At 42.2% G+C, this 14,810-nt stretch overlaps 1 protein-coding gene across 6 annotated transcripts in view; it reads left to right on the plus strand.

Moving 5' to 3' along the window:
* ARFGEF3 (ARFGEF family member 3) overlaps positions 1-14,810 on the plus strand; it is a 96,874-nt gene that overhangs the window by 15,364 nt on the left and 66,700 nt on the right. For all 6 annotated transcript variants that reach the window (XM_037391757.1, XM_037391758.1, XM_037391759.1 and 3 more), the window contains exons 3-4: positions 2,547-2,628; positions 5,832-5,963. In XM_037391757.1, the coding sequence (XP_037247654.1) occupies positions 2,547-2,628; positions 5,832-5,963 (214 nt within the window). The remainder of the gene's footprint in view (positions 1-2,546; positions 2,629-5,831; positions 5,964-14,810) is intronic.

A 14,810-nucleotide genomic window follows, 5' to 3' on the forward strand; every position in this document is an offset into this window, starting at 1 on the left:
TTACAGGTGCTCTGTGGGTTAGAAGTGTATTGCTTTGGCACCTCTCTAAACTAGAAAGTCCTATCACAATTTACCTGCACGCTACATGTGTTCCCAGGTCCAGGCAAAGCTGGCAGTAGATACATAGGCGGTAGCCAGCTCTCTACTGGGTAGAGGATTACTGCTGTCTGAACACTGGAGTAGATGTTTTGGCAGTTTCTGTAGATCTGGATGATATGATGCTCTATGAGGAAAGATTTCCTAGATGTTCTGTAGTACAAGCTGTTTTGGATGCTAAACTCACAGGTTTTAAGAGTCCTTCCAGTTAAATTGATTCAAAAAACATTCAAGAAAGGAGCTTCTGAGAAAATTGGGCTTTGTGCCTGCCTGTTTCTCGGAATATCCTAAATGAAGCAAATGGTTAGCTTTTAGTTAGAAACCTATTTTAAGATACACATGTAGTCAGCTTCAAGTTTTTTAGAAATTTGTGTAATTCATGTTTCTTTTATAAAGCTTCTTGTGTTGTTAGGCCAAATGGCCTTTTACAAATTCCCATAACCTGGAAAGAAGGTACAAATATGAAAAGACCTGCAGATACTCAAGAGCTTTGCCAAGTACAGAAGCTTGCTGGATTGCGTAACTGAGCTATGCTTGTGACTCTCAAATCTTTAATTTATCATTAAAGGAAGGGGTTGCGTTTCAAAGAGCAAATAGCAGATTCGTGCCCCTTGGGGTAGCTAGTGATCTGTGATTTTTTGAGGAGGGTGGAGAGACAGGAATACCAATGAACACACCCAAAACAGAGTTGACTTTTCAGAGTGGACATTCGGTCCCCTCTGCAAACAGGATCCACTGAAGACGTTACAAGCTATGTCCCTAAAGTTGAGACAGCCAATGTTTGGCAATCTCCATTTAAGTTCTTTAAAAAGCAAGTTCAGGTTGTAGACTGCCAGTTTTGGAGGGAAATTTGTAGGTTATGGGCAGACCGTGGCAAAGCATGACTTTAGGTAGCTTTGATAATATGTCTGAAACTCCAGTAATCACTATTCTCTAACCAAACTAAGGGCTTCTCCTTAGCTAGTTATGAAGGGAGGGTTTGTGAGAGGAGCAGAATATACAAGCTAGTATACTGCATGTGTTTCATTTGTGTCAGAGCTTGAACCTTTGGAGGTTTAGGAGAGTTAGTCAATACTTTTATTTCTATATACTGTTGGGCAAGTAAACTGTCATTGGGTCAACTGAAGCTAAGTGAATTTAGGTCAAAGGCAGCTCACAGGAGCAAGAGAGAAGACTTAATTTCGGTTTTTTTTAGAGATTAAACAGCTTTGGCTCTGCTTTGAAAAGACAGGGGGTTTGGGTGTGTGTTTGAATGCATTGAGACTGACAAACTAGAGTGCTCCAAATGGAACAAGTCAGGACTTTTTGGTTTCCAGTTGGGTAAGAAAAGACTCAGCTAGTTGTTTTCTGTTCCTTCTTACTTTGTACACGTTTGTCCCCATGGAGAGAGGAGATTAATGCAGTTCCAGGAAGGCTCTTTGGGGTGCAGTGCGGACAGTTGGAGAACTAAAACTCGAGAGGCTGGCACAGAATGGTTTGCCATAAGCAAGTATGCCTATACAAATGCAAAAATAGACTCTGTAGATACAGATAAGTGCCTCTTAGGATATGTGACCTAATGAACTGTTGCAAATCATCTGGGAGCCTGCAGTTGGACATGAGCTGAGTACCTCTGATCAGGAATAAGTTTCCTGCCAACTAGTAGGATTTAGTTAAAAGGCTCATAGTTATTAGGTGTTCCTCAGATGCTACAGTCCTTCTTTCATAAGGAGCAAGGAGTAGTGAAGTCACAGCTCCAGGCACTGTTTGATTTGGTCACAAAATAAAAAAGAAAAGTCAGCATCTGAGCACTGAGTCAAAAACATCTAAAATACTATCCTAATTAGAGATTTATTTTAATATTTTAGAAATGTTGTTACTCTGTAATCAAAGTACAGCTTAGTCATAGTTCTAGCACATGCTAATTCAGATGTAAGCCAAACCTGTTAGTGTACATTTGCTTTTTTCTACACCATTTATAGTTGGAGGAAGCTAACATGGCAGGGCACGCTGTTCTGTAGAGGAGGCCATAGACCAAAACTTGACTAATAGAAAGTAGATTATGAAATCACTTTTCTGGCAACTTGAACATTCAACAGAAGGTAAGTAACTGAAGTGTAATGCTTAACGTGCTGGAGTTGAAGGACCACTAGTGATCTGTGAATCTCTTCTTTATGCTTTGCACATTCATGCATGCACACAGAGGGCTAACAGTTGGGAACTATTTTGTGAAATTTCAATTAAAAGGCCATTCTTAACAGTATGTGAAGAAATATGCCAGCTTTCTTTAGAGGGTAAATGTGCTTCGCAGAGTTGTGAAATTCTTCTCGATTACTGTATGCAAGTGTTATTTTACTGAAAGTGATATACAGACCTTCTGGAATGTTACTTCTTTGAATATCAATTTTAGTTCCATTGTTCCCACTCATTCTTTTTTTTCTTCTCCCCCCCCCCCCCCCAATTTTCCTCAGGGAGAAGTGTCTCCTTCCTCTCCAACTGGCTCTGGAATCGAAGAGCATGAAGCTGGCCCAACAGGCTCTAGCAGGGATGCAGGTATGGCTTTAGAGTAGGGGTGTGTTAGCAGGCAGTGGATATCAAGGAAACCTAGGCTTTTCTTTTGAAAAATACTACAGAAAAAATGTCTGTCCATGGGTGGACGTAACAATAATGTTCATGATTCTGTAACTGTTCAGAAGCTAGGATGCAAGTAAAGGCTAGTGATTCTGTGGGAGCTAAAAATGTTCTGCAGGTAGGTGGGAGTTCCTGGCTTTCAGTGTTGAAATGGAGATGTACCCTTCCTTGTGTGGCCTTGTGCTACTCTCAGTAAGCCTTGCTGCTGGTAAACATCTTGGAAACTAAACTGAGTCAAGTCTTGCTGTTTTCTTTGATTGGAAGAGAGGAGTGCAGTGCTTGAAAGATTGAGAGTTTAATAAAGGATCTGGGAGCTGCATTCTCTAGGTGTGGGCACTTTTCAGGGCATTTTGTACAGAAAACAGTAGGAGTAGCATCTGATTTGGGAGTTTATGAAATTGCAAAAGAAAACAGCAGTGCAGCACAAGCAACAAAAAGACTCTCTTGGGCTTGACAGTATAAAAACTAAAGCAGTTTACCTTTCTTCTAATTGGACAAATGAGTACATATTAGTAAATACTTATCACTAGGGGGATGATAGTTGTGGAAGAGGCTGGTACACTGCTGAAGAACAAAATGCATGTCACCATTTTCCAAAAAGAAATTCCTCCTTCAAAGGGCAAGCATGAAGTTGTTTTGGGAGTATAAGGATGTAGCTGGATCATTCACATTTATTTAATTCAGCATATGAGGTGTCAGATGTTTGGTTAGAATGCCCCATATTGGGGCACAACATGGTTGTAGGAGGCTCTGGTTAAGGAAAAAAGGTACTTTCTGAAGGATTCCTATAAATACTGTGCTCTGCCAGAAGACGCATAGCACCTTCTTGCAGCTTAGTACTCTGGTACCGTGCTGAGATCCTGTGCCCTGTGTTTCAGATATGAGAGGTGGGGGGCAGGAGTTGCTATCAAAGTGAGAGCAACAGTAGGCGAGTGGGACTTGGAACATGTCTGCTCTTGTGCCAGTATCGCCAAGTGAAGGAATTATGAATAACCCACTGCAGTATAACTTTCTTGGGAACACTCAGTGAAGATAAAATTTATCTTTTTACTCTTCTAACTTGCTGCACATATACTTGAGTTCTGTAAGAACCGGAACTGCAGAGTTACAGATTTGCAGCATGGTACCTTAAATAAGAGTGTCACCTCCTATCTAGAAGCCTAAAAAATTAATCCAGGCAACAGTACGGTCTTTCATTGGCATTTGTGATATGTGAAGTTTTATGAAGGAAAAAAAGCAAACCTCACAACTGCTGCTATGGATATAAGTTAAAAAATAGGATAAAAATGAGATGAAGTAACACTTGAATTTACCAAAAGTAGGCCACGGGATCACAGGACAGTGGAGGTTAGCCAGGGACCTCTGGAAGTTGTCTGGTCCAACCCCCATGCTCAAGTAGGGTCACCTAGAGCAAGTTGTCCCAGACCATGTCCAAATGGCTTTTGAGTATCTCCAAGATGGAGACTCCACAACCTCACTCTCTCTCAGTGGAACTGGAGAATCAGAAGGGTAAATATGAGAAAACTCATGGACTGAGGCAAGTTTAATAGGAAAAGCAAAGCAGCATGTGCAAGCAAATGAATGTAAGGATTTCATTCACTGTTTTCCATTGGCAGGCAGGTGTTTAGCCATCTCCAGGAAAGTAGGACTCCATCATGTTTAACTGTTACTTTGGAAGACAAATGCCTGAACTCCCCTGTCTCCCCTCCCTTTCCTCCTCCTTTCCCTGGCTTTTGTTGCTGAGCAAGGTGTCATATGGTATGCGGTTTCGCTTTGGTCAGTTGGAGTCAGCTGTCCCGGCTGTGTTCCAGGCCAAGTTCTTGTGCACCCCCAGCCTACTTGCCTGGGGACCAGTCTGAGAAACAGAAAGCCTTGACGCTGTGTGAGCTCTGCTCAGCAATAGCCAAATCATGGGTATATTGTTAACACTGCTTTGGTTGCAAATCCAAAACACAACACCCTGTAAGCTCCTGTGGAGAAAATTAGCTCTACTCCAGCCAAAACCAGTACAGGCACAGAAAATAAGAAGTAAGAATGAACCAGTGAGATGTGCTACAGAGCTGAAGCTGGGATGGAGCATCAGTACAAAAGTGATGCAGGATTTACAGGGTGAAGTGGGCTGCTCGAAATCTGCACTGGGGCAGAGCAAGATTGTGTTCCTGGGAACTGAGACAGGGTAGTTTTGCTTTGTCACAGGAGCTTCTGAGAAGATTGGAGCTGGGAAAAAAACTTGAGTGGGTACATCTATTGCAGGAGGCCTGCTACTAATAAGAGGCACCCATGAAGGTAGTTACTAAATGGAAAAGGCATCTGTAGTAGAACTCTGAGGAAATAGTGCCACTGGCTATGTTGGGAGATACTGGCTCAGATACTGACCTTTTCTAGGCAAATGAAATCTGATCTGTCTGAAATATTCAGTCTGAAGTTCAGTGAATCTGTACTGAACACATTTCTATGTATGTTTGTGGTCCTCATGCCTTTCACTTGCTAACAGTACTCTTCCTCCTGAGGACTTGATTACGTCTATTATTAGTCGAACTTCTGAATGACACAGAATGCATCTTGTCAGTGATCAGAAGTTTCACCTCCACAGTGCTTGTGCTCTGTGCCCTGTCAGAGTGAGTGGGATGATAGCTGACCGTCTTCTGCTAGGCAGGGTATCTGCCCAGCACTATAGCGCTGGTTTGAGGGCAGAATACTGGCCAGGGCGAGTGCGTGTGTGGTGTTGGTTTTGGGGGTTGGGGAGGGTGCGAGGGTTCCACCCTCTTCCTGCTTCTAAAACGTTGAGACTTTTTGTTGAGGGCATTACTTGGAATGGTTTATGATCTCTCACATCAATTACTGGTGTCTGTTTTCTTCTGGATGCTGGAGAAGTAGGATGGGGAAAGATGATACCAAAATGGCAGCTGATTAGAAGGATGTTAACCATCCCCTCATTGTGGCACAGATCTCCCAGTTTTGCTGTACTTTTGTATTTTATACTATTGGATCAATTTGAAATTTGTACATAGAAAACTTAGCCACCATAGTACTAAACACCAAGAGGCTTGAATGTAGTATTTTACAGCAGAATTGGGCAGAGGCAGTTTTGTCTCAACCTGTACATTGCCATTTTCTCTCTGCAGAAGCTGCTGTCTGATGAGAGGTTTGTATCCGTGGAAACAGACTCAGATGAGAAACAGTTGCTTAATCAGATGCTGAATGCCGTCAAAGTGACTCCTTCACTCAACGAAGACCTGCAGGTTGAAGTGATGAAGGTTAGTGTTTCATGCACGTCAGTACTTGCAACAGAGGCTGGGTGACTGAAAGCTGGGATTAGCAAATAAATTAGCTGTTGCCTTGGAAATCTTCACCTTGGGACAGCATTTGATTCCCTCCTTACTGCTGGCAGATGTCAGTTGTTTTCATTTCTACTTGGTTTGTGTTCCCCTGGGTTAAATAGAAGACAGCTGATATTGAGAAGTCGGCGCACTGGTGGTCCCAGTTTTAGCAAACTGAAACAGGACAATCGGTTCACTCCATGGGAGTTCACAGATAAATGACTTGTAGATCGGGAAGTTTGTGTTTGGTATTGAGCTTTAGTGCTCATGAGGGTGGGCTGTGCAGGTTTGTAATTTTTTGTGCGTGCGTAGTTGCTTTTTAGTTTGTTAGGTCTGTGTTCTCTTTGTAAAATGCTTATGATAGAGCATGATTTTCAAGCACCAAAATGTCCCTGGACTAGTGCATAAGGGAAATTATTCTTTTGTATACTCAGTGAAAACTTCAATTTCTGCAAATGCTTTAGCATTCTTCTGTGTGCCATAGGAAGCTCAGCTGCCAGGAGGTACTGTTTTGGAGGAGAGATGCTGTTAAATTTCCATGCCCTGTCATTGGGTTGGTTGTATGACTTGCCAGTACTGCCATAAAAATGTGACTTCCAATACTGTATTATTTGTGTGAAGCAATATGGTGTTGGCTAGTTCTCAGATGTTTGGGTGTAAACTTGGTACTACAGGCTTTGTTGTGCTATAATTGGTCAAAACCATTCTGGAACAAACCTGGAGGTCCTTTTTGCATGTTCACTATACCTAGTACCCACTGATATATTTGGATCTAATACTTTACTGTCCCTTACTTCTGAGTGCACAGATTAGGTATTTTATTTCTTCCTTATATGTGACATCCTTGTTCTTATGAATATATGTTGCCTACCCTGAAACTGCTCTGTATTAGCTGTACTCTTTGCCACTGAAGATGAGTAGCTGAGTGCTATGTGCTCAGTGTCAGAGCATGCAGAAGGGTGAGCCTAGCAGTAGAAAAAAGGGAGGAGGATTTGTGTGGACTGTTACCTGTTTTATAGGAGCAGGCTTCTGCCCACGTACAGGCTTAACTGGTGGCACCCACATCTGCATTCCTAACCCAGCTCACCTCTTTCCTGCCCCTTTTGTCTCTACAGTGGGAAAGGGGAAGAGTTAAGAAGTAGCACTACTGAACCGGCAAGTCTTCCTTGGTATACAGTAATTTTTTGCAAGTCGCTTTTTTAGCTCCTTGAGTGTGGCAGAGTCAGAATCTGCATGCGCACTCTTTCTTTGAAAGCAGTGATGTGCATCTGTGACACATTGCCCCCACACTGAGCAGAATGTGAGCACTGTATTTTACTACGGTTACAAAGATATTTCAAGAGACCAGAGGGCCAAAACATATTGCAATCAGGGCAGTTAAAACTCAGAGGCATTAAATCTGAGCCTTGCCTAAAGTCAAATCAAGTAGAGATCTTTTCCCATTGTTAACATGAAGGTTACAGATGACATTGCAATACTTGAAAATGTTGTAGCTAACCCCAGCTTTACTGAATGGCTAAAGCCTCTGGGGTGTTTTCAAGCAGCTGGTTGTAGCAATGCATTTATATCCCTGGATCTGCTAAAATGTGTCCTCGAGGCAGCATATGATTGTACATTAGACTGTGTTATTCCATCTGGAGGAGATTGAATATATCTTTATCCATTGCAGATGTTAGACACTCCTGAGTGTGAGCGGTTTGTGTGAAACTGGGTCAGCAGTGATACTGGCCTGGTTCTTTGTGGCTTGCTGCATGGTTGCACCAGTCTCACAGGTATTAAGAAACAGAGGTGCAGGAGTACAGACTTCACTGTAAGTTGCTGGCATGTAAGCTCCTAAAATCACTTAAATATTTAAAACATTTGTTTTCAATAATACGTGAAGTGTGAATTTCTGACGTACATTTACTGGGAACAACAGGAGATATTTTGCATAGGACTTTTTTTTTTTAAAAAAAACATGTTTGTTTTGATGGTTTATTGTCATCCACCTGTATTGCAGATGCAAGCATGAAGAGATTTGATTAGCTGAGGAGAAGAGTCTGTAAACTTTTTACATTCAGATGACTGCAAGTTGGAATTGGCAGTGAAAGGAAGAACACAGGAGAGAGGCATAAGTGCAGCTGGTTGCCTTGCTTGATCTGCTTTTGGAACCTGTCAAATATTATTGTAAAGGGCCAGCATTAAACAGAAATGGAATAGAGTAACGATAATGGTTGCTGTAAATAAATGGAGGGGAGTACTAGCTGGACCAGTTTTGGCACTAAAAACCCAAAGCATTTGGGGCCAGTTGTAAAAGTGGAACAGCACTCGCTAATTTATGGCTAGGTACCAAATCCTCCTTATTTTCAAGGGTGAGTGTCATGGCGTGCTCTACAGAGTCCCAGGTTGGAGGATCACAAAAAGCGTGCTGACAGTGTTTAAGCTTAAGAGCCAGGGCTGGGAATGGTGCTCCTGGGCAGCCAGGGAAGATTCATCCTGCCAAATGCAGCTGTCAAGATGAACTGAAAGCTTTCCTCTCTCACAATACATCTCTCCTCTGTGCTAGGTGAGGCGTCTCTTATCCTTTTTATAAACTTTGATTTGAAGTGGAATTTTACTTTTTGTAATAAGTAAATATTAAACTGAACTCCAGGTTGGGGACTGCTGCGGCTATCTCTAGTTCTTCTGAATACCAGTTGTGGGTTGCACCTTTCTCTTAGATGTTTCATACAGAGTGATTATGCGGGGAAATTCCCCCCCTTGAATTTCCAGACCACAAGTGATAAAGTCCTTGTTTATCTTTCTGCAGGACACCCTTATTATTACTAAGCAATGGGTAATTCTTATATCAACAGCAGTTTTGTGCCCAAAAGAAGGCAGTGGTCTTTTCAGTGAGGAAGGGGGAAACACTATGCTTTCTCTGTGATGTGAATGAGCACCTGTAACAAACACAGGTGTACTGACTGCATTTGATTTCCCAGATAGTGAAAGCAAGCTGTCTGGGATTTATAGATTTTTCTTTCAGGTATTGACCTGTTGAGCCTAATATTTCTTTAGAATATCTCAAAGACTGCTGTCAGTGTGTTCTCTGTACCTCTGATACATTTTATGACAGAGATTTATTAGCATTTTCACACTGTGGACTAAACTGAGCTTATTTAGGTGCTTTAAATCATATTAAAAGATACTGACAAACCAGGTAATCCAGAAGGCTCCAGAGGGAGCAAGCAGTGTATGTGACGCAGGGCCACTTGAGCGTTCACCTTTGACATTACCATGATACTTTGCTATTACACTGAAATGCCCTCTAATATATGTATTACCAGTTTGTGGGTTTGCTATGCTCAACTGGCAGTATCAAGGGAATGAAAAATCACACAATCATACAGTGCCCATTTGTTGATCTCCTTGTAATACATCAACAGTATCACAGGATGGTCAGGGCTGGAAGGCACCCCTGGAGATCATCTAGTCCAACCCCCTGCCAAGGCAGGTTCACCTACAGCAGGCTGCACAGAGTCGCATCCAGGTGGGTTTTGAATGTCTCCAGAGAAGGAGACTCCACAGCCTCTCTGCGCAGCCTGTTCCAGTGCTCTGTCACCCTCAAGGGAAAGTTCTTCCTCATATTCAGGTGGAACTTCTTGTGTTTCAGTTTGTGCCTGCTGCCCCTTGTCCTGTCACCGGACAGCACTGAAAAGAGTCTGGTCCCATCCTCATGATGCTCGGCGTTAAGATACTTCTGTGCATTGATAAGGTCCCCTCTCAGTCTTCTCCAGGCTCAACAGGCCCAGCTCCCTCAGCCTTTCCTCAAAAGGGAGATGCTCCAGTCCCCTCATCATCTGTGCAGCTCTCCGCTGGACCCTCTCCAGTAGTTCCGTTTCTTTTGGACTGGGGAGCCCAGAACTGGACACAGCACTCCAGATGGGGCCTCACCAGGGCAGAGTAGAGGGGGAGGACAACCTCCCTCGACTTGCTGGCCATGCTTCTCCTAATGCACCCCAGGATCCCAGTGGCTTTCTTGGCCACCAGGACACTGTTGACTTATGGTCAACCTGCTGTATCCACCAGGAAGGACTCCCAGGTCCTTCTCCGCAGAGCTGCCTTCCAGCAGGCCAGCATGTATGAGGATGTTATGGGAGACCATGTCAAAAGCCTTGCTGAGGTCAAGGTAGACAACGTCCACTACTGTCAATCCATCACAGAAGGCTATCAGGTCAGTCAGGCATGACTTCCCCTTGGCGAACCCATGCTTACTGCTCCTGATAACCGCCTTTTCCTCCACATGCTTTGAGATGACCTCCAGGATGAGCTGTTCCATCGAGGTGAGGCTGACCAGCCTGGAGTTTCCTGGGTCCTCCTTCTTGCCCTTCTTGAAGACTGGAGTGATGTTGGCTTTCCTCCAGTCCTCGGGCACCTCTCCTGTCCTCCATGACCTTTCAGAGATGACGGAGAGTGGCTTGGCAATAGCATCTGCCAGCTCCCTCAGCACTCGGGGGTACGTGCTGTCGGGGCCCGTGGATTTGTGGGTGTGAAGTTTAAGTGATTTCTAACATGATCCTCCTCAACCAAGGGAAAGTCTTCCTTTCTCCAGTCTTCGTCTCTTGCTTCCAGGGTCTGGGACGCTTTGAGGACTGGCCTTGGCAATAAAGACTGAAGCAAAGGCGGCATCCAGTAACTCCCCCTTCTCTGTATCCTTTGTCACCAGGACACCCACCAGATTCAGCACTTTTTCCCTAGTCTCCGTTTTCCTAACATTCTGCTTGGAGTAGCCCTTCTTGTTGTCCTTGATGTCCCTCGCCAGATTTAATTCCAAATAGACCTTAGCTTTCTTCATTGTATCCCTGCATGTTCTGGCAACCTGTTATCCATGGTGAACAGCAATTTCATTTAGGAAAGGTTAGTTTATTCCCAGCGACTCCAGCTCGTGTTTGTTAGTGGATTAGATGTACTGCTTGCTGATGGGCAAAATTTTTATGGTTTTCTTTTGTAGGCATTCAGTGAGGAGTCAGCCAGAAGTCTTTAATCTGTGAACGAGGTTTAATGAACCCTTGCTAAATCTGCTGTGTGAAGGCAATCTTTTCTCTTTGTCTCTTCACTGATCCATTAATACAGCATTTGGCAACTGTCCAGTAATAATACTAGCCAGCTCTTCTTGTGATTTCAGTTTTCATTTTGGATATATTCAGAACTGAAATCTGAACTAGAGTTCTGTGGAAAAACTTAGCTTGTGTAAGGATAGGCAGAATGGAGCAAATGGTTCTGCCTCTGAAGTGCTAGTTTTAGGTTGGGTATTTTTAATTGTTCTTTCCAAGATCACTACCAGAATGCTTTAAAGATGCAAAGTAATTCTTCGAGTACTAAGCCATCTTCTAGTCTTTTATTTATTTTTTTCTGTAATAAATAATTTTATGGACTGGACCCCAGTTACGGTGTCATATTAGTAATTTAAGAAGGTCACTGTTGAAGAGATACAAGGTGTAGTAGAAAGTTTGGGGTCAAATTTTTGTTGGCGGTTAGTTTTTAACAGTCATAGTTGACCTGTGTTAGGTTCTGCACAACCATGTTGCTCATGGAGATGATTCTGATCTAATGCAAATATTGGATTAAGTTGGATTGTGCTTGAGCAACTGAGCAAAACTTCCTGTTAAATTTTTCAGAAAACTTGGCAGGAACTTTGCCGTTGAACAGGAAGCCTAACTTTTTTCTTTTTCCAAGACGTGGAGGGTTTGATGGGGAGCTAGTTATTAGTTAACCTTTTTTCTTTGGCCCTCCATGACAGAGAACATACCGTATTATGTATTTGAAGAGTAGTTCTAAATTGTTAGATCGAAAATGTTGACAGAACACAACTGTAAAATCCTAGTCTCTGTGGATGATTGTTCTGCACTTTTTCATGAATACTGGTAAATGAGCTGATTACTGTAATAAATATCTGTATATTTAAATATAGTGATTTAAATAAATCATTGTAAAAATAAAAGATATTGCACAAATATCTATATCTTTGAATTGTTTTAAGGTTAATGTTTATGGAGTGTATCTTTCCACATACAACTTGGTTATGCTTAACAGAGTGTCATTTGCAACTGTTCTTTGTCTTGAACTGTAATATTAAATGGAGGAGGAAGCTGGACTGGAACAACTTGGATTTAAAGGTGTATGTAAACTATGTTATTGCCTGTGCTGCCTCTTTGTGGCAAGACATGTTTAATAGTTTTATATAGGAATAAAAAGAGTGATTTCGCTGCCTGTTAAAAATAATAGTTCATTGGTGCAACAGTAAAAATTTAACTGGTAGATGGAGAAGAGAGACTCATTATCAGGGTGAGAATCAGAAACCCAATTGCTGATACATGCTGTTAATCTACATACTTTAATTAATATATCATTTTGGAATAAGAGATCATTTTTTCCCCTCAGTATGTGTTTTGCACTGCATTATTGCAAACATTTATCAACATCACTTGCAATATAAATTGCAGTTCAGTCTCTTTCTGAGCAGAGAAGGACTATGTTTCAAATAAAGTAAAAAATAAAGACCATTATTCAACTTACTTGCATGCTTTAATTCAGAACAGGTTTAAAATTTATATTAATAAGAAAAAATGTATAAAATGCTGAAAATCTGTGGAAGAAAGTTTCACCTGAGTGTTAGTTCTTGTAACAGTGGTGACTGATATGAGTTGTCATAAGCAGTAACTGAGTTTTGTCCAGTCCATAATCTAGAGATGTGTTAGCAGTCTGCACTGCAAAAGACTGTACTCTTTAAAGACTTGCACGGTCTCATGCAAATAAGATTCTTTTCTAAGATCAGCCCTGCCTGGGAATGCTAGCTAGAGTTCTTAGTGCTTTCTGTGCTTAGCCTTTTCGTAAGTTAAATTATTGTAATGTAGGCCAACTACAAATCCAGACACTCTTGGGTTTACTTTTCTGGTTTTGGTTTGGGTTCTTTTGGTGGTTTTTTTTTCCCTTTTGGTTAGTTTTTAAAATCATTGTATTCACGTGCTTAGTTATGAGTAACCAGGCTAATTCTAATGGATTGAGTAATCTACCTTGCATGTTTCAAGATAAGCTCATCCTTTCCCAAGTTAATTAGAACTACAGTAAATGCCTAGTACTTACAATTAAGATTGTGGTTAAAAAACTCCCCTGGTTCTTAGGCGTCTGGCCACTGTAGCAGAAATTGCAGTTTTGAATTAAATACCTGAGCTTTCTCCTTAATGGCTACAAAAGAATGAGGATGATAATGGCCTGAATATGGCCAAATGGATACTGGGTAGGTGCAGCCTAAACCAGTCAGTAGTAAATGCAGCATCTCAAAAATCCAGCCTCTTTCCAGGATCTGTGGCTCTTTCTCGGTACCTTTCTGTGCTTGAATTCATAGGCCTGAGCAACCTCTGGGGGTCTGGGCAGCTGTGTGACTAAAAATCTAAGCATAGGGTCGTCCTGTCTCTTAAAATGTTTGCAGCATAGACAAATTGGTGCAATTTCTTGCCTGGAGTAATTCTGACACAAAAATTTTAACCTTCTGAGTGTTCCCTCAGCTTTGAGGTTATATAGGTGGTTTTGGACAGAGAATGCACTCATTCTGTCATGTTGGAACTGTCCTGCTTGATCTGACGTAATCAAAATCATTGGGGTTGGGCCCAAAAAGCAGTAATTGGAGCAATACTCTACCATGGGGCTGAAACAATCACAGGAAGGGTAAGGGGGTGGGATTCCTGTCTTCTGTCCTCTGTGGTCATTCCTTCTGCAATCGTGGATGCATGGGTGGATGGCAGAAGGGTTTCTTACTCCAGGTTAACTCAGCAGTAGGTTTCTTTCTGGGTTTTCTGATAAATGACTAGTCTTGTGAAGAGAAAAAAAAACCCAAACCTGTGATATGGTGTGATCAAATACTGTATTGCAGTATATATGCACAAGAGTAGAGTTAATAGTGCACAGATTTTGTTGTTTATGTAGAGTTTTTTGTGTGTGTTTTTGGAGTGATTGTGACAGGTGTCTTTTTTGTAGCAGTGCAGATTTTGCAGAAATAAAGTCCAACGGTGCCTGTGTTTCTTCATCAGAGCTATTCTGTGCTGTGCAGCATATGCAAGCAGTGAGTCATTGGGTCATACCTGCAGGTTTTCCAGTGCCAGTATGGAAAGTAGCAAGTACCTAGCTCTGGAAAGTGTCATTTAAGACCTGTCCAGTGTGGAAGTACAAATTCTTACAGACTTTCTTTTGTCTTAGACACATACCAAGAACCTGGAGCTTGTTTTACCATTAAGAAAGTGAATAGGAAAGACATTGTGTGATCACAAAACCAGATACAGAAACCCTTCAGCTTTCATCTATTGCCATTTAATCTTTTCCTTGCTGCCAGACATTAATGCTTACGGAAGGTGACAGTGCCAAGTTCTGCCAGCCAAGTTGGCCACATAACAGTGGCAGGGAAGGGCCATTTGCCATAGCATTTACGTGCAATTATACATGTACTCCAGATGTGCCACGGGTAACATGCACCCAGCTTAGACTTTCTCTGCTTCTGAGATTCCCCTGGTAAGGCCTGCTGCCACCATAGCTGTTAACACCATTTGGTCCTGGGGGCAGCTGAGGAGAGAGCTTGTGTCCCAATAAGCTGTTCTGATACTGTCAGCCAGCTCCTGGGGATCCTCTTCCCTAATGCTCCTCACCTGTATCTCTTGGGAAGGGGGAAAAAGATAATTGAAACTTCACGTGGCATAGTGGTTGATGTTGCATCTGCAAAACCAGCTTATCTGTTTTTTTAGTATCTCTTTCCTAGATGCAGGTCAGGAGATGATC

Source organism: Falco rusticolus, chromosome 6, assembly GCF_015220075.1.
Source record: "Falco rusticolus isolate bFalRus1 chromosome 6, bFalRus1.pri, whole genome shotgun sequence".
NCBI lineage: Eukaryota > Metazoa > Chordata > Aves > Falconiformes > Falconidae > Falco > Falco rusticolus.